The sequence below is a fragment of the Oryzias latipes genome, chromosome 16, assembly GCF_002234675.1.
Source record: "Oryzias latipes chromosome 16, ASM223467v1".
Classification (NCBI taxonomy): Eukaryota; Metazoa; Chordata; class Actinopteri; order Beloniformes; family Adrianichthyidae; genus Oryzias; species Oryzias latipes.
Window position 1 is genome coordinate 9,442,993 of NC_019874.2, and position 26,304 is coordinate 9,469,296.

At 43.7% G+C, this 26,304-nt stretch overlaps 1 protein-coding gene across 1 annotated transcript; it reads left to right on the forward strand.

Annotated features, from left to right (window-relative positions):
• Positions 1–3,439: 3,439 nt before the first annotated feature.
• Positions 3,440–6,569, forward strand: LOC101159410 (calcium homeostasis modulator protein 6). The gene is made up of 3 exons (XM_004085116.4): positions 3,440–4,277; positions 4,566–5,059; positions 5,368–6,569. The coding sequence occupies exons 1-2, from the start codon at positions 3,744–3,746 to the stop codon at positions 5,022–5,024; spliced, it is 993 nt and encodes a 330-aa protein (XP_004085164.1). The 5' UTR covers positions 3,440–3,743; the 3' UTR covers positions 5,025–5,059; positions 5,368–6,569.
• Positions 6,570–26,304: the final 19,735 nt, after the last annotated feature.

A 26,304-nucleotide genomic window follows, 5' to 3' on the forward strand; every position in this document is an offset into this window, starting at 1 on the left:
TCAAGGCGCTCTCTGTCATGGTTTTAAGCATATTTACTGTTGATGAAGTTTACATAAAGTTACCGGCCTCTTCCTGCTGTCCGTCTTAGTGGGGCTGATCGATGGGCTAGTTGTAGGTTGTTCTGGCTCGCTTCTGGGGGTTTGGGCAGGAGGGGCTCAGGACCGTTGCGTGCCTCTCGCCTGTGTATGCTTCAAGTGGTTGAGTCGTGGGTCTGAGCCTGGGACACCTGGGGGGAGGTCCCTCCATGGGTGAGCCCTGTGCGCTCTCTGCTCCCTTTGCGCCTCGGCTGGGGGCGTGACCTCCCACACCGTTCCCTCGGTGGGGTCTGGTATGAAGTATTCAGTGTGATCAAGTACACATCAGGAAACACATAGTCATTCAATTGACATGCTCATTCCTTCTGGTTAAACACGGGCATGGTAGATGTTTTATTTGTCTATTTGTTAGACGTGTAGTCCCATGTGTTCATGTCTGTGTGCACGAGGAGGTGTCAGTCGGAGTATTGTGTGGCAGGTAGCATACATAGATACTGTCAATTTGTATAGATATGATTAAGACGTGATGGTGTGTGTCCGTTTCTGTATGAGCATTAATGCATGTAATGAAGTTACACATGACACTGTATGTGTTTAAAACGGAGAGGGACATTCTTGATTATGAGGATCTCAACACTGGATAAGGCTGTTTACCAGGACTACATCACATCAAGACAGATCCAGATGTTAGTCCAGTCGTTCACGCACCCAGGAAAGTGCCTGTTGTTCTGAAAGACAAAATTGAAACAGAGCTGAAAAGAATGGAAAGCGTAGGAGTGATAACCAAACAAACAGAACCCATGGAGTGTGTGAATAGTATGGTGACTGTAACAAAACCTAACGAAGTTTGTATTCCCATTGGCCCACAAGACCTGAATGCTGCCATTCAGAGAGAGCATTATCCACTGCAAAAAATTGAGGAAATGGTAGCGGAGATGCCAAATGCCAGATATTTTTCAGTTTTGGATGCAAAACATGGATTTTGGGGAAATCCAGCTGGTTGGGACTCCCATTTGGTATTTCCTCAGCACCAGAAGTGTTCCAGAGATGCATAGTCAGAAGGGCTAGAGGGTCTGATCAACGTAATAGCTGACATCCTAGTTTGGGGAAAGAACATTGAGCACCACGACTGTAAACGTGTAGACTGGTTTTGAAACATCAATCTAAAACTGAATAAAAGTAAGTGTAAGATAAGGATGACGTTTTGAAATCACTTACACTGGACATGTGCTCAGTGAGCAGGGACTCAAGCATACCCAGAAAAGGTCGGAGCTATTCAAAACATGCCTGCACCAGAGGATAGAGCCGTGTTTAGTAAGGACAGCCGGTAGCATATGGCTCCAGGGCACTAACTGTCTGTCAAAAACATTATCTCCAAATTGAGAAAGAATTCCTTGGTATAATTTTTGGGTACGAGAAGTTCCATCAATATCGATATTAAAGACATGTCCATGTAGTAAGCGATCATGAGCCACTGAAGATATTCAAAGAAGATTTTGAAGATATTCAAAAGAGATATTCAAAAGGAAGATTTGTTTCACTTGAGTGGATTATTTTTCAAAGGTTCCAGAGATTGTCAAACTAAGTGAAATCACAGGCAAACACATCATTATGGCACTCAAGACTATTTTGAAAGACTTGGGATACAGATGAGTTATTCTCAGACAATGGTAAACAGCTGATGAGCCAGGAGATGGAGGTTTCAGCACTGCATGGGCTTTCAAACACACCACCTCCAGTCCCACTTTGCTACAGTCAAATGGACAGGCTGAGAGGTGGGGTTGGCCTTTCACCACCACAATTGCACAATTGCCTTTGGAGACGGCTTATGGTGGAGAAATGGACATTCAATTCCCTAGCAACAGCACTGGTGGACATTCCTGCTATCAGCATGCCAGTTGCACGCTCCCTCAAAACTTGCGACATCTGTGGCATTGTGCTGTGTGATACAACTGAAGATTTCAGAGTGGCCTTTTCTTGTGGCCAGTCTAAGGCACACCTGTGCAATAATCATGCTGTCTAATCAGCATCTTGATATGTCACACCTGCGAGGTGGGATGGATGGTCTTGGCAAAGGAGAAGTGCTCACTATCACAGATTTAGACAGATTTGTGAACAATATTTCAGAGAACTGGTTATTTTGTGTATGTGGAAAATGTTTCACATCTTTGAGTTCATACCATAAAAAATGGGAGCAATAACTAAAGTGTTGCGTTTATATTTTTGGTCAGTGTATTTATTTACACACAACTTAAATGAATGACTTCAACTGGTAACTAGTAATTGAGTTAACTTTTAGTCAACCTAATTTCTTATGTCTTTCCTACTTAACAATTGTTTAAAAAAACTCAAATTTACATATTTTTCTAACTAAATGTCATATTATTCCAATTCAATTCCATCTTAATTTATTGTTTTTCTTGAACTCTCATATGTCAAATTCTAAGCCTGTAGATATTCTCATTTTTACAACATTTAAAACAATGATGTGGATTTCCAATATGAAGCCTTCGTTTCTTTATCATGACTCTAATTTTAAATTCAGCTCTTGCCACATTATTCTGCACAAGGGGTTTGGTGATCATCCTCTCCTTCCCTCTCACTCATGGTGCAGAAAGAATTAAACATAACAGGGCAATATTACTAAACAATACACAGTAAAACAGCTAAACAACAAAACACATTTGGACAAAAACCCACACTTAAACTCCAATGCATCCAGACAGGCAAAGGGAATGGTATCCCACAATTCCTTGCACTGTCAATACAAACAAAGTTTAATAATAATAATAATGGATTCGATTTTTCTGCGCTTTTCCAGACGCTCAAAGCGCTTACATTGTGTCCATTATTCATTCACTCCTCATTCATACTTGGTGATGGTAAGCTACTGTTGTAGCCACAGCTGCCCCGGGGCAGACTGACAGAGGCGTGGCTGCCATTTCGCGCCTAAGGCCCCTCTGACCATCACTGGGATCATCCATGCACATTCACACGCCAGTGGAGGCCACACTGGAGGCAAGGAGGGTGAAGTGTCTTGACATTTGGCTGGTGGGAGCGGGGAATCGAACCGCCGACCCTTCGATAATTGGACGACCCGCTCAACCACCTGAGCCACTGTTACACCTACTTAATTGAATTTATTTGAATTAAAGTTAAAAAACTGTCTGATAACTACGTGTTATTTTTAAGTTGACTGAACTAAAAAAATTATTTATCTTAACTGAAGCAAATAATTAAGTTAGATCAAAGTAAAAAGGTTTATATTTTCCAACATCCATATGTGGTCTTATCACCCTCTCACGGTGGAAAAAGTATTATCTGAGCTTGTATATTCACTAAATATTTTTCAAATGGGCACGCCATGCTCCGTAACCTCTCTGAAACCAACTTATCTTCAACTAAACCTGGTCTAGAACAGGTTATGATGAGAGCATGAGTTGCTATGGCAACTTGACATACCCTGGAACATACCGCTGTTTTTGGTACTGAAAGCTGAGGTTATCTGCTTCCTTACCATCAAACTTATCGAGCTACCTCACATAACCTGCTTTCTGGAATACAGGTGTAAAGTAATCCTGTTTACTGTCATCAGATTGCAAAGATTGAAACTATTTTCACGCTGCTTTCAGGAAGTCACCACATGTAAAAAAGGTGAAAATGAAACTGATCTCATATTTCTGTGTCTGCTCTATCACTGTACAGACATGGAAACGATTCAGCCAATTCTTAAATTTGCCAGCAAACAAACCAACTTTGGATATGGATTGCTTGCTCTGATAACGGCGTGTGGAGAGCAGATCTTCTCATCGGTAGCCTTCAAATGTCCCTGCAATGAGCTGAATTTTATCTACGGCTTAGTCTTTCTGTTGGTGCCAGCCCTGGCATTGCTGCTGCTTGGCGTCATGCTCAGCAATAACACTTGGAAACTGACAACAGGGTTTTGCCATCGCAACCCAAAGCTATGTAAGTGGAGGAATCTGAAGAGCATGGGAGTGACTGTCATCAAAATCAGTGTTTATGCACTGGTGGCGCCGTCTACTTGGATTGCTGTGGCTCTGCTGCGTGGCAGCTATTATGAGTGTGCCATGACGGGGGCCAACTCCACCAGGTACAGAAAGAATGTTTGCAGGGGGGTGAACTCTGAAGCCGAATGCCTTACAAAGCTGCAAATGTTTCCTTGTAAAAGTGCTGGAAATGAAAGCGAGGAAGTTCTGCTAACACTCAGAGCTCATTCTCAGGTAAGATACTCGCCCAAAATATTCAAAGAAACATGAATTATTACTGCTTATAGTATCAGTTTAAGGGACGTCAGCATCTTTGGTTTCTTTGCCCGTCATGTGAACTGTTGACTGATGTTCCCACACGGCGTTGACAGCACCACAGCCACTGTGAGACGTGCGGATTGACAAATTGCGGTTGATGTTGAGAAGAACATGAAAGAACATTGTGCTTTCTTGGGAAGCATGTTGTCAACAGTCTTTCTATGTTTTGTAGCAGTGTTGAGTAATGCTTGTTTGTGACTACAGATTCTGGGCTGGCTGGTCATCGCCTCCATCATGATGTCCAGCCTGTTGGGGATTTGTGTGACTCGCTGCTTCTCCCCCATCAGCTACCTGCAGCTAAAGTTTTGGAACGATTATGTTGAGGAGGAGGAACACCTCATGGATGACTACTCAAGTAAACATGCCAAAGAGCTTGCAGAAAGGAACCTGAAGATCTTCTTTAAGATCCAAGACCCCGCCGAGACCCCGACCCCGCCCTCGACGAGACGCCCGCCGGCAAACATTGTCACCCCCAGCACAGAGGATTGGAAGAAGATTACCTTGCTCAATAAGTCCAGCCCCAAAGACCAGATCTACAGCACTCTGCATCGATATGTGGAAAAAACGCGGGAGGAGAAAGGGTCCGATAAGACGCCTTTATTGAGGTCAAATGAGTCTGCTGAAAAACCTCCAGGTGTGGATGGAGGAACAGTGTCTACATGAGGATGAACCGGCTGAACCCAAGGACGTGACTTCAGGTAAATTGCTTTGGAGACAGAAAACGAGCTGAGAACCCCGTTCTCTCCTTTGTATTATTGTAGTTTTTATTTTTGATTGTTTCTTACTGGACTTTCTTTATGTTCTGTTGTTCCTATTTTTATATTAATGCAAAAATGTCAACAATCTCAGCTCCTCATTAGACGACAAAGATTGGCTGAATTGTGCTACTGTGAATGTCACAAGGGACATTTGATCCTGCACTTGAAGTGCCCCATGCTAAGAAGACATGTCATCATTGACTCTTGGTGTACCAACATACATAAGAAGAATTATGTTTTTGTTGCAGGTCCGGTGCTCTTGGGATCTTCAAGAATGATGTCCACGGGTTCGGTCAAGTTAGGCTTTAAAGTCTGAATAGTAGTGGAAAAAAACTATCGTCTTTGATTTGTGGTTGCTATGGCCTTTTCTGTCCATTGTTTTTATCTGCCTGTATCATTTGCTAAAGGGATGTACTAAGCCAGTGGTTCTCAATGCCTGGTCTGCAGAACAGTACTGGTCCATGGCTACCTTGGTACCAGGCTGCGGGGATAAAATATATAACAGAAACTTTTTCAATAATAACTGGTTCAGAGGGGTTTTATTTTGTAAACTTACCAGATTCTCACAAGACATTCACCTCAGTCACATGTCTTCAATACATCAATATTTCTCAAAGAGGCTGCTCCAAGCTAGCAAAGGTAAGAAAAAAAACAAAGCTCTTTAAATAATTTCTGTGTGGAGAAAAGAGTTAGATTGGAAGAAAAGAAACCCCCAGATTTCAGAGAAAAAGAAATCTGCATTTAACCCTTCAGCGCAGTGTCTTGTGGGGTCAAGATGACCCAACTCCCAATGTTAAGGTGCCTAGATTGGGCACAAGGGTTAACAGACAAGAGCAGAAGTCTTTCCTTGAAATAAGGATTTACTGGAACAGCTGTTCCCACGTCCAGAGTCTGCTCTGCATAATATATGGCAACAGACTCTTCTATTATGAGGATGCTGCTATTAAAGTCACTTTTGCAGTAGATTCAAGTTTATTACATACACTGGAACTAGAAAGTACCAGTTATTGTGACAGTTTGATCTTTTTATTTGGTTGTATTTAGAAAGTTGAAACCCACTGCAGATAGTTTTTACACAGGATGAAGATTAATCCTTTAAGGAATGAACACAGATCAGAAAGAACTTTTACAAATCAGACACTTGGCTATATTGAATCCTCACTTTCTGTAAATTATTCATGATTATTCATGATTATTCTGTAAATTATTCACCAGAGGGAAAACCATTTTGTTAAGGAAAAATATATTTTCTGGGAACATTTAGACGCCAGCATCAGCCATGAAAATCTTGTCTGACATGGAATCAGTCTGTAACTTCAAAACAATTGGAGACCACTGATCTAAGAAACCCCAGAATGCTGTTTCCATATGTAATGCTGTTGTAACACATTTATAGTTTTGCCAATAAAAGCCATATTCAGAAGGCTGCATAGTGGTCTAGTGGTCAGCACTCTCTCTGATTCACTTCTTTCCTGTGTGGCCTTTGCGTGCTATGGAATTTCTCCAGGTTCACACCAGCTTCCTCCCACAGTCCAAAAACATGCTTCCCAGGTTGACTGAATACTTTAAGTCATCCTCCTGCCATCAACTGACAGTGGTTGGGATAGGCTCCAGTATCCTTAACACCCCAAAATGGGATTAGATTTGGAAGGTGGATGAAAAATATTCAACCTGGAGGTTTTAGATTATTTCAGTATTTGTGAAAATGTGAAAAAGGAGGATTTATTTCACATTTTACGCACTGAGTCCACCTTAGAGCAGGTCCTATTCAAAAACCGCTGGACCTGGACTTTCTATGATTTTCACAAATCTGTTACCTTGACACAGTAACAGACCTAGAAACGCATGATATTATGCTGATCTGATCATCACAATGGGTTAAATAAAGCATCCATTCTCTTCTCACCGCTTGTTTTTGTTCAGATGATGAAACTATAGTTTGTTTCAAAGAAGCCAGCACAGTGATATAGAACATTTAACCCTTGTGCTATCTTAGATGACCGCACCCTTACATTGACGTGTTCTCCCTACCATGACAAAGGTGGATAAAGGTGGAAAGATTTCATGTAATCCATGGACACCAGTGAAGATCACAAACCATTGAAGAAGAAAGGCTCAGCGCACTTACTAGTGGGTCTAGATGACCCAACTCCCAACGTTAAAGTGCCTATAGGATAGCACAACGGTGAAGCTATGTGACCGGAATTTCTTTTTTAGACGTGCATTTATTCAATATTTTCTTGGTCTGAGGGTTTTATTTTGTAAACTTACCAGATTCTCTCAAGACATTCACCTCAGTCACATGTCTTCAATACATCAATATTTCTCAAAGAGGCTGCTCCAAGCTAGCAAAGGTAAGAAAAAACAAAGCTTTTCAAATAGTTACTGTGTGGAGATTGAAAGAAAAGAAACCCCCAGACTTCAGAGAAAAAGAAATCTGCATTTAACAGACAAGAGCAGAAGTCAAGTCAACCTTAAATATGCCATGGGATCATACATATAACATGCATTTTACACCAAAACATTCTTGCACGTAATTTAACAACATGGAAAAAAGGTATGTATGTCTCATAACGCGACTCAAAAGTAACCATATAACTACTTTCTCTCCGTTGTTTTGTCAGGAGAACTGAAAGAAGCTTGAAAGACGAAAGCAAGAAGAAAACACGCAGCACTGTTACAGCAACTGTAACATATTTCTGTAGTCTCTGGCTCATCAGGGAATAATAGTTTAAGCATTAGTTAGTTCAGCTGATTTATGCCAAATGTGATTAGAGGGGTTTTAAATTTTATTCAGGGCATGAACCTAAGAAACGTGCAGTGAAAGGACACTGTAACTACACTCCACCATGTAGTCTGGGTCAGATGGTTCAGGCTTCCACAGCCTTCCACTTCAAATATGCCAGGGGAGGATACATATAACATGCATTTTACACAAAAACATTCATGGCTTTACAACTTTTATAGCTTTTTAATTAATGCCTGTACAGATAGTATGGAGATAAATTTCAATTTCATTTTATTAATATGGGCAAAAAATAGAAGATGAAGAGAATTTGCATACATGAATATAACATTTGCCAAATATAATAATATGATTAATTATAAGTTTTTCATTTGAGTCCAAAGTTTTACTATGAAAGCCAAAAATTACATGTTCAAATTTCCGAGTGAAGTTGGAGTGAATGTGTTTTTTGATGAATTGTAATCACTTTTTCCAAAAAAGTCTACTTGGAGTACAATTCCAAAAAGATGGTCAATTGTATCTGGAAGTTCTTTGCTAAAGGTACAGTTAGGGTCAACTGTTTTAATGTATCTTAGCATGAATTGATTGGTGGGGTAAATTTTCTGCATTATTTTAAAGGAAACTTCTTGCATCTTATTATTTCACATTCATTTTTGGGTCACACTCCATCCTTTCCTCCAAATACTGTCGGGAACAAAATGTTCATGGTAGTTTTTGGTACATGGTGCAGAAATTACGTCCTTTTGATACATGTATTTATTTGTTTTTGTAATCCCTGTGCCTTATCACCTTTTAACCCACACAATGGTATCAAATATTTTTTTCTTTAAGTGTGCATAAATTGTCTTTAAGGTGCTAAGGTGTAAGGTGTTGATTTGCCTTGTTTGAACGAGCATCATGAAGATGGCAATCAGAGTGAAGACTGGAAAGCATTTGACACTGTTGACCACTATGTCCTCCTGAACAGGCTAAAAAATTGAGTTGGGGTATCTGGTTCCGCTTTAAACTGGTTCTCCTCTTGTCTGACGGGTAGATCTTTCTCTGTATTTTCCAAGTTTAAGTCCTCTTCTACATCCCTCCCTTTTGGTGTCCCACAAGTCTCAGTTTTGGGACCTTTATTGTTCATTTTATATCTATTGCCTTTGCAGCACATTTTAAGTTCTTTTAACAATATTTCTTATCATTGTTATGCTGATGATATTCAGCTTTCTGTGTCTTTTAAACCGCAGGATGTTTTTAAAATACAGATTTCACGCAGGTGTCTGGATTCAGTCAAGAGTTGGATGAATGATAATTTTCTCCAACTAAATGAAGCTAAAACTGAGGTTCTAGTCTGTGCTCCTGACAGTTGCCTCCCCCAGATAGTCCAGTGGCTTGGTCCTCTTGCTTCCTTTAACAAGCCGTCTGTCAGGAACCTCGGGGTAACTCTAGACCCGGTTTTATCCCTTGACTCTCATGTCGGGTCACTTGTACGCTCTTGTTTTTATCATCTAAAAAACATAGCAAAACCTAGTCCATTTGTGTCACGTTCTGAGATGGAGATGCTCATCCACGCTTTTATTTCATCTCGTCTAGATTATTGCAACTCCATCTTCACATGCTTGAGCAAAAAATCTGTAGATCGGCTCCAAGTTGCCCAGAACGCTGCTGTAAGGCTTTTAACTAAATCATCTAAGTTTTCACACGTCACCCCGTTGTTAATCCGGCTGCACTGGCTCCCCATCCGCTACCGAGTGCATTTTAAAAACCTGGTTTTAACAGACACAGCTCTCAATAGCCAAGCACCGGTCTACATAAAAGACCTTTTGCAGCTGTACACCCCCAGCAGGTCCCTGAGGTCATGTGACCAGGGTCTGCTGGTTGTAAGGAGAACCCGGTTAAAGACTAAAGGTGACAGGGCCTTTGCAGCAGTGGCTCCATCCCTCTGGAACTCCCTTCCTCTCAGCCTCAGATCTGCAGACTCAGTGTTTTCTTTTAAAAAGCAGCTAAAAACCTTTTTTTTTAAATAGTATTTTCTTTTCTTTCTTTCTTTTTTTTCATATTTTACTTTAACAAGAGGGGTTATTAATCTTCAGACAAACCAAAGGTATGTCTGAATAAACCCCTTTTGTAATTGAGGCCAAACTTTATTCATTTCAACCATGATTGAAAATCTTTGGTGTTGGACCGGACGGAAAAGGAAAGAAGGGAAGAAGAGGGAGGGATGTCAGGGGGGGGGGGGGGGGGGTAAGACCATGAAGCAGCATAGAGCAGACAGGTTTACTGGTTGTTTATCGTTACGGTACAGTTCAAATGTAGTACAAAAAGGGCGGGGCCTATTCACACACACTCAAATATTATCAACACACCTGATAGCTGCAAAAAATGTTCACATGTCAACATGTACACAAAACAGATAGTGTTCACGAACGCATACCTATGCCTTTAAACCAACTAGTGTGAAATCTTTCATTCATTCAATCATGCAAACTATAAGTGCAAAGGTGAGCTAACACCTGTGCTCAGGTGAGTGTTTATGTTCTTCTAAAATGGATGGTGGAATGTGAAAAGAAGGAGGAGGAGCGCCCAGCCACCCCAACACCCAGACCCCGCCGCAGCAGCAGCGGCAGCCGGAATTCCCCCAACGCCACACAGGAACAGGCAGGAAACAGCCGCCCCCCGGGCGACCAAGACCGCCACCCAGGCCAGGGCCAGCAGGACTGCCGCGAGGCCCCCAGAGCCAGAGAGCAGGGAGGCGCGGAGGGAAAGAGAGCGCCGCCCCAGCCCAGCCAGGAAAGCAGCCCCGCCACGCCGGAAGAGCCCAACGCAGGGCCCCACCGGAGAAGGACGCCCACAGCCCCAGACGAGCACCCCACCACCACCCAGGAGTTCCGGGCACCCCCCCGCCCCAACCCCAGGTACGAGCCAGGACCCCCCAAGGGAGACCCGCTCCGCACTCCAGGCAGCCACCCACCCGGCCCACGGTTGGTCCAGGGAGTAGCAAGGCAGGGGCCCGCCGCCCCCGTCCAGGAGGGGGGAACCCCGGGGAAAAAAGGGTGGCCCACAAGGGGTGTTATAAATATGGCCCGACCAGGCTCGGCCATGTTGGAATTTTGGCGGGGCCCAGCGCTCAGGGGCAAGGACCAGGACCCACCCCCCAGGGACACGAACACCCCCGGCTCAGGTGTAATATGAACCCCCCCACGGTGCGGAGAGAGCACCGCCGGGCCCAGGGAGCCGGCACCCAAGGGACACGGCCGCCATCGCCAAGGGGCCCGCACCCCCCACCAGGCAAGGGATAGGGGACAGATGGACCCAGGTCCCACCTTCCTTGCAAAATGTGTGTGCGTGTACGTGTGTTTGAGAGGGTGTGTGTGTGCATGTGTGTGTGTTTATGTTGGAATGTATATATTGAAGGGGGAGGGGCGTGTGTACTAAGGGGGGTGCAGTTAAAATTGGCGAGTAGGGCACTAAGGGGACATCTCCTGATTACTCACAGTGATGTCCCCTCACCCTCCCCACCAAGGGGCCCTAAATGTCTAAGGTGCGGTTAAAATTGGCGGGTAGGGTGCCAGGAGGACATCTGCTGCTTGCTTGCAGTGATGTCCAAGCACCCCCCCTACCAAGGACCCTACATGTCTAAGGTGCAAATAAAACCGAAAGAGGGGGGGCCCACTCCATACGGCAACCATAGGAGGGGGGCCACTGCCAAGTAGCCCCCCCCCCCCCCCAAGGCGCATCGCAGGCTAGACCCCCCACCCCCTCACCCTAATATGAGGTTATATTCAATTCAATTCAATTCAATTTTATTTGTATAGCCCAAAATCACAACAACAGTCGTCTCGATGGGCTTCGAAGTAAAACATGAACTTAAAAGGATCACGAATACAAAGAGTTCAATAGGAAAATACTAAAATGAACTAACAAACTGACTATGCTATACTGGCATCCCTGCCCTTAGACCCCCCTTCGCGTATATGAGGAAGGGGGTAAGTTGGGGACAGCTGGTAGACTGTCCTCCGGTGGTCAAACAGCTGTCCCCCAGCCCCCCCCCCCCCCCCCCCCCCCCCCCCCCGCCAGCAAACGGGCCAGGGCCACCCAGCCCAGGGGCCCCACCCCCGGAGGCGCCGACACCCCAGGCCCGGCACTACCCACCCCACACAGAGAGAGAGGAGCCAGAAAGCGTCGCCCCCCCCCGGAGCAAGCCCAGGCCCCCACCCCCAGATGCCGGCCCTAGAGGAGCTCTGGTCAGGCCTTGACGGGACCGAGGAGGCCAACCGGCCGAGGCAACCACTGATTGCCTCAGCGGAGACCCCGACCCGTTAGCCCCCCCGACCCATACCAATAATGGGCCCCCCCAGAACGCCCCCCCACAGGACAGGGCCGACAAGCCCCCCACCCCACCCCACCCCACCCCAGACCCCGCAGCCGAAGCGGATGACACCCAGAGCGACCGGGGGCCCCGAGAGGGTTGTCCCGTCCCCTCCCAGAGCCAGGGAAGGGCCGATCCCAGCCCCAGGTGCAGATGGGCAGCCCATCCGGCGCCGCTGCCCCCCCCCCCCCCCCCCGAGCAGGGCCCCCCGCCAACCCCCCCCAGCGCAGGCAAAGGGACCACCCCCCCAAGCCAAGCCAGACCACCACCCCACCCCCCCACCACGCACCCCCACACCCAAGCCCAGAGGACCACGCAGCGCCCCAGCCCGCCCCACCCAGGCACCGGACCCGACCCCCCGACCAACGGAGCCCCCACCGCCCCGGCCAGGCACCGGAGGCCCCGAACCCCACCCCAAACCTCGGCAGAAGGGCAAGGAGCAGCGACGACCAAGCCCCCCACCCCCTAAGTCATGGAGTCAACCACAGGAGACCAGAGAGACTGAATTCTTTCAAAGTTACTTGAGCTTTGGGCTGACATTTTTTCCAAGCTGATATGATCAAACAGCAGATTTCTGTGTTGACTTATGTTTATATTTTTCTTGTTTTTCCAATTTATTAAAATAGTTTTTTTGGCAATACAAAGAGTTATGAAAATGATAGATGCTAATCCTTCTTCTATATCGATGGCACTCATGTCACCAAGCACACAAAGTGACGATGAGGCCGTGATTGAAACCTTAAGCCAGACTGATAAATCGGCACATACCTGCTGCCAGAGAGCCTGGACAGGAGTGCAGAACCACAGTGCGTCCATGTAGCTGTCGGGTAGATTATTATCACAGTGCTCGCAAATGTCTGAGGTATTGAGACCCATCTTGAACATCCTCTGTCCAGTGTAGTAATTTCTGTGAAGAGTTTTGAGATGGATTAGTTGCAGATTTGGACTTTTTGTAAGTTTAAAAGTGTTAAGACAGAGTTCTGACCAGAAGCTTTCAACTGTGCTGATGCTCAAATCTGCATCCCATTTTTTTGTTGGAAGGGCAATATTGTTATCTAAATTACATAAAAGTTTGTATATTTTGGAGAGAGTTCTATTCATTGAAAAATTAATCAGAGTGGTAACTACATCTGGTAGCTTTAAATCGTCGTCTTTAAATTTATACTTTTTAGTAATACTTGATTTAATTTGCTGATATTCCAAGAAGTTATTTATTCCATGTTTGTCTTGAAGTTCCTGGGGAGTTATGAATCTTCTATCAATAATTACGTGCTCTAGTTGTTTTATGCCCCCTGCTTGCCAAGCTGGGAAGTGAATCATTTTTTTGTTAATAAGGATGTCCGGGTTGTTCCAGATGGGTGTCATTTTGCACGGTTGAATTGATGATTTTGATATTTTGAGAAATTCCCACCAGGCTGTTAAAGTGGCATTTATATTAATACTTTTGAAACAATCCTGTTTTTTAACTGTTTGGCTAATAAATGGAAGATCTGACAGGTTGATCTTTCCACATAACGCCTGTTCCAAGTCTAACCATGAGTTGGTTTCTGGATTATTTTTTAACCATTTTAAGATGTATTGCAATCTATTTGCAAGAAAGTATTTGTGGAAGTTAGGTAATTCTAATCCTCCACAGCTTTTTGCAGATTTTAAAGTTTTTAGACTAATTCTTGCAGGTTTATTGTTCCTGTTGGAAAAGTATAATCTGTCGCTTTGAGATTACTTTCCTTGTTGCATGTTCAATAAAGTCGAGAAGGAGAAACCACGGAACTCGGCCGGATTAAAGATTAACACATTTATTTCCCTAACAATATTTCTAAAAACAGAGTAAAACAAAATATAACAGATATCCGGATTCCCAAAGTTTCAGAGCTTGCACAGCGCCAAATTACAAACGTCTTAACGTGTCAGCCTGTTGGGAACAAAGGAAAGTTCCTCCATCCAGCTGTTTTAACATCTCGGTTTCAGCCGCCTCCTTCGTAGCACAGCATGGTGTCCAGACTCCTCCTCTGGACGCTCGGATTGGCTGGCAGGGAGCCTGCTTACCTCCATCCGTCCATATTAGGAGTTATAGCATTTGGTCCTGGCTTCCTGCTTCAAACGTCCAGGGGGGTTATTTCAAAGACGGACCACTGTCCGACCACCAACGGTGTCCCCATGGGGGTCCAGCACAGCCGCCCGGATCCCTCTCCGCAGGCAGTCAGTCTCAACCCTTTGTCCTTGTCATGCGAGTTGACACCTCCAGGGTTTCCCATGATTTAAATTGAATCCTGGAGACAATTTAATTCTGGTCCATGTCAGATCTACAGTTAAGGCTTCCAGATGGTCTTAGAAGATCAAAGACTGTTTTCTCCTGGAGGGGGATGAGTTTGGCGCTGCAGCATCAAAACCTCTTTACATATGCAATTATCAGGAAGTCCCTTTTAATTGAAATGACTGAAACCCACACACAGTAAACCTGAAAAGAAAACCTTCAAAGAAATAAAGATAAGATAAAAACCTAGGAGAAATAAGAACCACAAAAAATAAATTCCTTCAGTTCCATAAAAAGCTTGATATGGATGAGTCTAATGTTTTGAACCATTTTAATGGCGGTTGTGTGGGAATCATTGAGAAGAGATAATTAACCTTGGGTAAGATTTTCATTTTTCCCGTGGCAACCTTGCCCATAAGTGACAGAGGCAGGTTGGTCCAGCGTGTTAGATCGTCCTGTATGCTTTTCAGTAATGGGGTGTGGTTTAGCTGCACCAGTTCTGATAGTTTGGGGAAAAGTAGATACCCAGATATTTGATATTTCCTGTTTTAACTGGAATTGTGGGTCTTTGTTCCATATTCCTGTTGAGTGGTAATAAAACAGACTTATTCCAATTAATGGAATAGTCTGATATGGAGGAGAATTCATTTATGATCATTGCTGTTTCATTTACAGAATGTAAATTCTTTAAAAACAGTAATATGTCATCCGCATAAAGACTAATTTTATGATGGCTGTGTTTGGTTTTTATTCCAATAATGCTCTCATTCTGTCTTATTGCTGCAGCTAAAGGCTCAATGAATATAGCAAAAAGAGAAGGAGAGAGTGGGCAGCCCTGTCTGGTTCCTCTTCCAAGAAAAAACCTGTTTGAAGTCTGTTTATTAGTTCTAACTGATGCATTGGGGTTGTGATATAATATTTTGATCCAATTGATGAATGCTTCTCCAAAACCAAACTTATGGAGGGATAGTATTTTCTTAATTTTCTCAGTTTTCTGTGTTTTATTGTGTTTTACCATGTTTTACTGTGAAGCACTTTGGGAATTTTATCTTGAAAGGTGCTATTATTATTATTATTGATGTTTTCAGCCAAAGAGGCGTATCTTTCGCAATGGTACAGCTGAGGCCAACTAAACTTTTAAGCAATCAGGCTATTTAAAGTATTTAAACATTCTGTTAGTTGAAAAACAACATTTTGTCAGTTAAATAACATTACATTACAAATAACTTTGCTTTCATTCATTCATTTTCTAATCCGTTTTTCCCTTTCGGGGTCACGGGGCTGCTGGAGCCTATCCCGGCAGGGGACACCCTGGACAGTTCGCCAGTCTGTTGCAGGGTAGAGTGTCCTCAATCACACACCCACGCACTCTCACATTCACACCTAGGGACAGTTTAGGTTGACCAATTAGCCTATGAAGAATGGTTTTGGATGGTGGGAGGAAGCCGGAGGCTCCGGAGAAAACCCACACATGCATGGGGAGAACTGGGGCCTTTTTTTGTGAGGCAAGAGCGCTAACCACTGCGCCACCGTGCAGCCATGACATTACATGACATTACATTACAAAGACATCTCCAGAAGGAGAAAGTTCTGTCTCAGCTATTACCAATGTGTTAATAAATAAATTGCACACAAATGTAAAACATTTTGCACTTCATGTTATTATGTCATGTTATTATTCTAATAGTAGTCTACAAAAGTAAAGAAGTCTTTCTCTAGCAACACATGAAAGAATGCATCTGTCTTTTTCTGTCTTTGCTTTATATTACTTACTTCCCACATGTATTTTCTATATTTGCTTTATTGACAATATCATGTTGCCAATTTCATAAGAAATACTTTTAGGAACATCCATTAGATGAGAATCCGTTTTTAGAAAACCTACCAATTACTAAATTTGAACTTTTCAATGTTATGTGTCGTTTGATTTTTTTTCAAATGAGACTTGCAAATGTTTTCGGTGATACTTGTAGGATAACTTTTTCACTAAAAGTTGTTCGTCACATAAATGTTTTATATTACACATGTCTGCTCAAATGAATGTAAATGGAACTACTATCATATACTTTTCTTATATATTACCAAACCATACTTTTCATATTGTCCAATTTTACTAAGGATCTTATAAGTGGTTAAACTGTCTTATGCTTAACTTACAAGTTTCAGATGAAAGAGAAAAAATCTTAGAAGATTCATCCATATCATTTCCGTATGAGGACAGTGCAAAACTAATCAAAGAATGGGAAACAGATTTGAACGGGGATGTGCTAAAAAGAAATGATTTTAAATATATCTAATGTAAATGTCCTGGGTCGTCCACCCATCTGCCCAAATGGCAGCAGAAATTTGGATTAAATGGTAAATTAACTCCATCCAGGTGTGAGGAATGAATTTAAAACCTAAAATCTAAAACATATGGCGATCAGAAAAAGGAAACTAAATACGGATTAACAAATGCGCATAAATGGCACGAAGAAGCAAAAAGGGAGGAAAAAAACAAAATGAAGTAAAAAGAAATAAAAAAGAAACAAAAACAAGGCTTAACAGAAATTAAACAGCGTACAAACTACAGGTAAAGAATGCAGTACATCAGAACTTCAGAGCAAACGATGCGTAGAGAAACACATAATCCAGTTTACTATTTTAGGATTACAGGAGTATGTGAATTTTGCTACGCATGCAGAAAAGGTTTGCAGTCAAAAGTCATGATGGTGAGTGCAAGTAACGTTTCAAGGCGGACAAGTCCGCCAGAGAGGAAGAGGTCGTAGTGGTTTTAGAGGAAGAAGCAGAAGGCGTGTGTTTGGTGGTTCCACAAGTGCTGAAAGAAGTGCAGACAGAAGTAATGATGCATGTTTGAGGTTGGGCAGGCATGGCACTTTCCCTGAGATTGTATACCAACACCAACAGGATGTGTCAGCATGACTAGACCAGGAAAAAGCAGTTGAACAGGAGGATGGAGAGTTTAGAAATAAGAATGATGAACAAGTAGATGATCTAGATGAAATGTTATTAAATTTGTAAGAATTTCTTTATGTGACAACAGAGAAGCCAGAAATCAGTGAATATTTTGGTGTGTTTCTTGAGAATGTAGAACAATGTCAAATGTACTTCAGTTACGTGTTAAAAGAGTCGCCGTTAGAGCAGCTTCTGGTGACCTTATTCTTGTACTGACTCAACCCGTCTGGATGATTGATCCAGAGGGAGATTCCTGTAAAATCCCAATGATGTCTTCCACTGAATGTCCGGCAAATTTGCTGGGCAGAGATGTCATTGCAGCCTTGGAATTGGGGTTAGTCACAAATCGCCATTTTCAACAGAAATTTTTAAGATCTAATGGTTTGTCACGGTCATTTAGTTTTTAGATATTCTATCTGGACCTCCACACAGCATTCCAGAAAATCTGTTAGATAAAGCATCAGTGGGGGTCACACAGCTAGATAGTAAAATAAAAAACCTGTAAGACACAGACTAAGAAAATTCTGATGTAAAACAAGGAGCAGCTGCACCTGAACACACAGCAATTCTATATCCTAAACTGTTTGATAAACTGTCCTCCTTATAAACCTGACGTTTTTGATGAACTCTCATTTAGAAAAGAAATGTTGTTTTGTGATGTTACTTTGTAAAGGAGCGGAGGATTTGCACAGAATGAAAGTGAAATAGGTGCAGCTGCGCATTCCTGCATGCAGCTGCACATGGATGGAGTGTGTGAGAGAGAGAGAAAGAAAACAAAAAAAATAAACCTGAAAGTAATTATTTTCTGGGTCATCCTTTGCTTTGACTGTGTTTTGACAAACCAGTTTTGGTTTTGCGTGTGAATTGTGTTTTTGTTTAATTGGTGATGAGTCAAATGGCTAAGTGGAGAAATAATTGCAGAACAGATGAGAAGTATGAAAAGAAGGTATGGTGATTGCTGATCTAGTTAAAGCAGGAGTGATTGTGGATTTTAATGACTAAAAAAGCTTTAAATAACCTCCATCATATAGAGAAATGTCTGAGATTTACAAGCTGTTGATCTGGCAGTTGTTTAAAGAGCCCCCTGTGTTCCAGATCCACACACCTTGTGTGAATAATTTAAGGCAGGATGCTACCTACCTTTCTGTTGTTGACATAAGCAATGTTTTTTTTTCTATTCCTGTACATCCAGTGAATCAATTTTGGTTTGCATTTACTTATGAGGAGAGAAAGTTTACTTTCACCAGGTTCCTTCAGGGCTACTGTGAAAGCCCAACCATTTATTTTTAATTCATATCAAGTAATCTAAATTTGAACCCTCCGGTGGAAGCCAGATTTTGTTATCTTGTATGTTGCATGTTAATGACCAATGGTATTTTAATTGCATCCCCTGACAAAGACACCTGTCCAAAAAAAAAAAGAAAAGCAAAATGGACACATTGGCTTTCTTGAAATCTTTGGTAGAAAATACATATGGTCAAAAAAGCTTCAGTTGTGGCAGAAAAATGTGACATACTTGTGAAAGATTCAATAAGACTCAAGAGTTTAAAAAAACTAAAATTTTACTTGCAAGCGAGCAGTGGTTCCATTCATTCTGTCCACTGAAGGTTCATTCAAAAACCACAATAAGCTAAACTGTTTGGACACAAATACAAGGGTTCAGCCTCTCCTAACAGCTGCATTTCAGTTCCCAGGAAGGGGAAGTCAGAGCTGAGGTTTGTTTGGAAGTTGCTGCATGTGAGTGCAGAGAAGTGTCTTTAAATGCCGGTGTCATTTCAAAAATGTCGACTTAAAGACTAAAGAAAACTATTAAAATACAAGTAAAACAAAACAAAACAATTAATTAGTGTTTCTTCAAACTATGATCCATCCAACCATCTGCCTCGGCCTATCCGGGACCGGGTCGCGGGGGCAGCAGTCTAAGCAAAGATGCCCAGACTTACTTCACCCCGACCAATTCCTCCAGCTCCTCTGGGGGGGCCTTTAGGCGTTCCCAGGCCAGCCAAGAGACGTAGTCTGTCCAGCATGTCCTGGGTCTTCCCCGGGGTCTCCGTCATCAAATTGTGACTTGGTATGATAATATGATTTAAACTAACAAACTCAAAGAATTTGAATAAATAAACAGAAAATATTAAGTATGAAAATATGTGTTCTTAACAATACCAAACTATGCAGAAGTGACAGAGTCACTGATGGCTCTGATGTGTGGTTAAAACGTTTCTAAGTCAATTAAGCTGGAATGACTCCTGATGCAGAGGAGGCCTTTTGTCATCTAAAACAGGCTTTAATAGATGCATTGGCGCTCCCAGACTATTCAAATCCTTTTTATTTAAACTGTAGACTGCAGAAACTATTATATGACTTCTTTGCTTGGATAAATGTATAGTGACAAACTCAGACCCGTTGCTTATTTTTCTTCTAAACTTGGTTTTGTGGCAAGGATGTTGCCTATATGTGTGAAAGCTGTAGTGGCTGCTTCAAATGGCTGTCTGCCACTAATGTGTTACATCATTCAGTGACTTGAAAAATGCCATTCTGTGGTCATGTTGCTGTTGCAGACAAAAATGACCTGTCGTCTAAGCCACACTTCAATTACATGTTGATGCTCCTCATAATGATCATTAAGTACAGTTAGAGAAGCAAATGCATGCACCTAAAAGTGAAAAACAACTTTGGATTAAAATGGAGCAAGACAATCAACTCTATATGACCTGAAGGAAAACTATTCTTCCAAAAAAGCCTATACAAATGGACTACAATATTGAGCCATGATAAAAACACATCTCTCAACACCAGGGATTGAAGTACATAGGTAATCAGTGATATACAACATATAGATTCAAAATTACTCTAGAAATATTTTTAAAAGTTGGTTAATCTGTGCTAAACATAATGCTTAACGAGCAATGCTTCCAAAAAGAGGAGCATTTTTCAAACCAACTTATCCTTTTAGAACATCTGCATGGATTTCAGTGAGGGGAAAACAAGATGGCCACCGTGGTGCAGCCGCACGGTCAGCTCCAGTTTTCCTACCTAAAAAGCTGTTTAAATACAAGAACAAACTGCAGTCTCTACCTCCTATACTTGCTCAAACTCCATTTATAGACCTCTTCCTGCTGATGGGCCTCACATAACTACAAAAGAGGTCAATCAAAAAGACAATAGCAAACAAATTCTATGTCCAGCTAAAAGGAGTCAGCACATTCTCTTCACAAGAGTTCTGGAGAATGGCTATGCCAGGCCACCTAATGAAGGTAAACATAGAAAGCAACCTTTTTCTTTGTTGGGATTCCTACACCTGTTGACGATTATGCTCCTATAGCTTAGGATGTTGAGGCCAACCCAGACCTGTCTTTTTTGAATATTGACCACATAGATACTAATCAGGCTGAGTCCAAAGTAGGCCTACAGTTGGCTGGAGCAAATACTTAACTGGCAGACCACAGTGGATACCCCACCCCCCTTTTTACCAGCTCACCAACTTTGCTAGCCACGCATCTAACTGGGTCACCACCAAGAGCTACCACACTGCTAATAGTAAAAACCAGCAAATAAAAAATCCTCACTGTTTGTCCTAGCAAAATCCACCAAATGGCTAACATCCCAAACCAATAGTGACCCCACCACCACCACCTCACTCCCACAGCCACCAGATGCATCAATAATGCTAGCTCCATGGACAGCAAAAACATTTAAACCATTCCCCCCTGGATTCCCCTTATCCGGTTCAGAGGCCCCTGCTCATCCCCTGGTGCTGATTTGGGCTGCACCAAAATCCAGACTGACGGTTCCACCCAGATCCTGGACTTTGGCGCCATCCAGTGTCAGGAGAGAGGTTCCACCCAGGTCCGGAACACAGATTCCATCCAAGCCTGCAACTCCGGCTTCACCTGGGTACAGAACACCGGCCTTACCCAAGTTTACAACACCAGTCTCACCTGGGCCTGGAACATCAGTCCCACCCAAGCCCAGGACGTTGGCTTCAGCTGGGTCAAGAACGCGGGCTCCATCCCGGCCCTTTGTGTCAGTTCTACCCAGGTCTGGAATACTGGTTTCAAATAGGTAAACAGACCACATTTCTACTTTGATTAATAATGTCAAAGCCCTTTATCAAGTGAAAAAGGAAATCATATTTAAGCATTCTAAGCAAAAGTTTTTTCAGACGTTAAACAATGCGAGAATTTTATGGTGTGGGAAAGACAAACCCAAAGGGCTTTTTGGAGGTCACATTAACATCCGAAGCATCACACCTAAATGTGATCAAATACAACATCTTCTGAATGAATCAAATATCGACTTCTTATGCTTAACAGAGTCCTGGCTAGACAAAAATTCCCCTCCTGCAGCCCTGTCTGTACCAGGATACAAGGTCTTTAGAAGAGACAGGACAGAGGGTAGGGGCAGAGGGGTAATGTTTTATTTAAGGGATCACATAAAGTGCAGCCAAATACAATATACATCTCCTAACAAGGATGTATTGGACTTTATGTAAGCCTCTCTTCTCATTTGTCCATTATACTGATTGGAATATATAGGCCTCCATCAACCTCCAAAGAATTCTATGAGCAACTAGAGGACATTTTAACCCTTGTGCTATCCTAGGCACTTTAAAATTGAGAGTGGGGTCATCTAAATCCCACTAGTCAATGCGCTGAACCTTTTTTGGTGGGATGGATTGTCTTGGCAAAGGAGAAGTGCTCACTATCACAGATTTAGACAGATTTGTGAACAATATTTCAGAGAACTGGTCATTTTGTGTATGTGGAAAATGTTTCACATCTTTGAGTTCATACCATAAAAAATGGGAGCAATAACAAAAGTGTTGCGTTTGTATTTTTGGTCAGTGTACATACCTTTTTTCCATGTCGTTAAAGTACGTGCAAGAATGTTTTGGTGTAAAATGCATGTTATATGTACGATCCCATGGCATATTTAAGGTTGACTTGACTTCTGCTCTTGTCTGTTAAATGCAGATTTCTTTTTCTCTGAAGTCTGGGGGTTTCTTTTCTTTCAATCTGCACACAGAAACTATTTAAAGAGCTTTGTTTTTTCTAACCTTTGCTAGCTTGGAGCAGCCTCTTTGAGAAATATTGATGTATTGAAGACATGTGACTGAGGTGAATGTCTTGAGAGAATCTGGTAAGTTTACAACATAAAACCCTCAAACCAAGAAAATATTAAATAAATGCACGCCTAAAAAAGAAGTTCCAGTCACATAGCTTCACCGTTGTGCTATCCTATTGGCACTTTAACATTGGGAGTTGGGTCATCTAGACCCACTAGACAGTGCGCTGCAACTTTTTTTTTCAATGATTTGTGATCTTCACTGGTGTCCATGGATAACATGAAATCTTTCCACCTTTATCCACCTTTGTCATGGTAGGGAGAACACGTCAATGGTCCTCTTGACCCAATAGGATAGCACAAGGGTTATAGCAGTGTAATTGGAAAAAAGAAATCATCCTTTTTGGTGATTTTGAGGCCACACTTTATTAATTTCAACCATGTTTGAAAATCTTTGGTGTTGGACCGGACGGAAAAGGAAAAAAAGGGAAGAAAAGAGAGGGATGTTAGAGAGGGGTGGGGGGGTAGGAGGGTGATAAAATGAGGGGAGGGGGGATAAGACAATGATTCAGCATAAAGCAACAAGTTTACTGGTTGTTTATCATTACGGTAAGGTTCAAATGTAGTACAAAAAGGGCGGGACCTGTCCACACACACTCAAATGTTATCAACACACCTGCTAGCTGCAAAAATGTCCACATGTCAACATGTACACAAAACAGATAGTGTTCACACACGCATACTTATGCCTTAAAACCAACTAGTGTGAAATATTTCATTCATTCTATCACGCAAACTATTAGTGCAAAGGTGAGCTAACACGTGTGCTCAGGTGAGTGTTTATGTTTTTTTTAAATGGATGGAGGAATGTGTAAAGAAGGAAGGAAAGTGCCCAGCCATCCGCACACCTAGACCCCCGCCACAGCAGGAGCGGCAGCCGAAACCCCCCCAACGCCACACGGGAGTAGGCAGGGAACAACTGCCCCACGGGCGACCAAATCCACCACCCAGGCCAGGGCCAGCAGGACCGCCGCGAGGCCCCCAGAGCCAGAGAGCAGGGAGGCACGGGGGGAAAGAGAGCACCGCCCCAGCCCAACCAGGAGAGCAGCCCCCCGCCACGCCGGGAGAGCCCAACGCAAGTCCCCCCCGGAGAAGGGCGCCCACAGCCCCAGACGAGCACCCCATCACCACCCAGGAGTTCCGGGCATCCCCCCACCCCAACCCCAGGTACGAGCCAGGACCCCCCAAGGGAGACCCGCTCCGCACTCCAGGCAGCCACCCACCCGGCCCACAGTTGGTCCAGAGAGGACCAAGGCAGGGGCCCGCCGCCCCCGCCCAGGAGGGGGGCACCCCGGGAAAAAAGGGGGCCCACAAGGGGTGTTGTAAACATAGCCCGACCAGGCTCGGCCACAGTTGGAAATTTGGCGGGGCCCAGCGCTCAGGGGCAAGGACCAGAACCCACCCCCCACGGACACGGACACCCCCGGCTCAGGTGTCATGTGAACCCCCTCCCCGCACGGAGAAAGCACCTCCGGGCCCAGGAAACCGGCACCCAAGGGACACGGCCGCTGTTGCCAAGGGCCCCGTACCCCCCACCAGGGAAGGGCTAGGGGACAGATGGTCCTAGGTCCCACCTACCTTGCAAAATGTGTGTGCATGTCTTTGAGAGGGTGTGTGTGTGCATGTGTGTGTGTTTATGTTGGGATGTATATATTGAGCGGGGAGGGGGTGTGTGTACTAAGGGGGGTGCAGTTAAAATTGGCGGGTAGGGCACTAAGGGGACATCTCCTGATTACTCACAGTGATGTGACCCACACAAGATACTTGGACCAGTCAGAGTTGTTCTGAGCCGCCAGACACCTGAGAGCCGCTTCCAGCTCTTGATTAGCCCAATCAGCCTGGCCATTGGAATGTGGGTGGTACCCCGAAGAGAGACTGACCGTGGCTCCGAGGGCGGAGCAGAAGGCCCTCCACACCTGGGACGTATACTGAGGTCCGCGGTCGGACACGATGTCGGATGGTGTCCCATGGTGGAGAAAAACGTGATTGATGAGGATGTCCGCGGTTTCGGATGCAGAGGGTAGCTGATGCAGGGGAATGAATTGTGCGAATTTAGAGAAGCGGTCAATGACAGTAAGGATTACCGTGTGACCCTGGGACGGAGGCAGTCCGGTTACAAAGTCCACCGCAATATGAGACCAGGGACGGCTTGGCGTAGGCAAAGGCAACAGATGACCAGAGGGGGGCGAGTTGGAGGACTTGGAGCGGGCACAGATGGTGCAGGCCGCAACTTACTCACTTATGTCCTTCTCCAGCGTGGGCCAGTAAAACCGACGTTTTAGTAGGTTGATGGACCTGTCAACCCTTCCATGGCAAGCAATGCGGGATGTGTGACCCCAGGTCAGGACGTCAGACCTAAGGGAATCAGGGACATACAAAGTGCCAGGAGGACATGTAATGCCATTAGGTATCTCACCTTGGGCCTGTTGGACCTTGCTTTCGATCTCCCAGGTGAGATTACCTACAAAACAGGAGGTGGGAATGATTGGTGAGTCACAGGAGAATTCAGAGACTGAGTATTTGCGGGACAAGGCATCCGGTTTGACATTGCGGATGCCTGGACGGTACGTGATCGAAAAATTGAAGCGGTCAAAAAATAGACACCAACGGGCCTGTCTGGAATTAAGACGTTTGGCATGGCGGAGATAAGCGAGATTCTTGTGGTCAGTCCAAACTATAAAAGGTTGCTCTGGCCCTTCGAGTCAGTGGCGCCATTCCTCCAAAGCTAGTTTTATGGCTAAGAGCTCACGATTCCCAACATCATAATTCTGCTCGGCAGGGCTCAGTTTGCGGGGGAAGTAGGCACAAGGTGCCTTGTGCCATCCTAGGCACTTTAACGTTGGGAGTTGGCTCATCTAGACCAAATAGACAGTGCGCTGAACCTTTTTTCTTCAATGATTTGTGAACCTCACTGGTGTCCATGGATTACATGAAATCTTTCCACCTTTATCCACCTTTGTCATGGTAGGGAGAACACGTCAATGTAAGGGTGGTCATCTAAGATAGCACAAGGGTTAAGCACATGCAGTGTCATATGTAACTTCCATTACATGCATTAATGCTCATTCAGACACGGACACACACCATCATGTCTTAATCATATCTATACAAATTGATAGCATCAGACAGTGACAAAGACATTGTTACGGTCTGCTCTTCATAAAAATACCAGGAGTGGCCTTGTTGAGAGACAGGAAAGACAGAAACAATGATCAATTGATCAAAGAACCATGACACTGTCGATTTCCGGAGTCACCATGGAAACGCGAGGAGAAAAATAGAGCTTTACACTTCAGTGAGACGGAGTCAGATGTTTTAATAAAGGCATATGAAGAGTATACGCACATCAAAAAGGATAATTTGGCTGCATCAGCAAAAGAAGGAGTTTATATATATATAAGGCGCTTTATATTTATATATATATATATATATATATATATATATAAGCCGGTTTAGCTCGTGCTGGTTTGCAGCGCCTGCCGTCCGTGAAACCCGGGTTCGACTCCGGGCTGCTCCCTGTTCCCTTCTCTACCTCTGCCGGTTCCAAGCCCGGTTTGAGAAGGTTGCGTCAGGAAGGGCATCCGGCGTAAAACATTGCCAAATCTACCATGCGACTCGTTCGCTGTGGCGACCCCTGATGGGAGAAGCCGAAAGTGGAAGAAAGATATATATATATATATATATATATATATATATATATATATATATATATATATATATATAAACACACAACTTAAATGAATGACTTCAATTGG

Excerpts from the sequence above, each read along its gene's own strand:
- LOC101159410 (XM_004085116.4), top strand. The coding sequence starts at position 3,744 with ATGGAAACGATTCAGCCAATTCTTAAATTTGCCAGCAAACAAACCAAC. Across the intron at positions 4,278-4,565 it reads CACTCAGAGCTCATTCTCAG|ATTCTGGGCTGGCTGGTCAT; the intron begins GTAAGATACTCG and ends TTGTGACTACAG.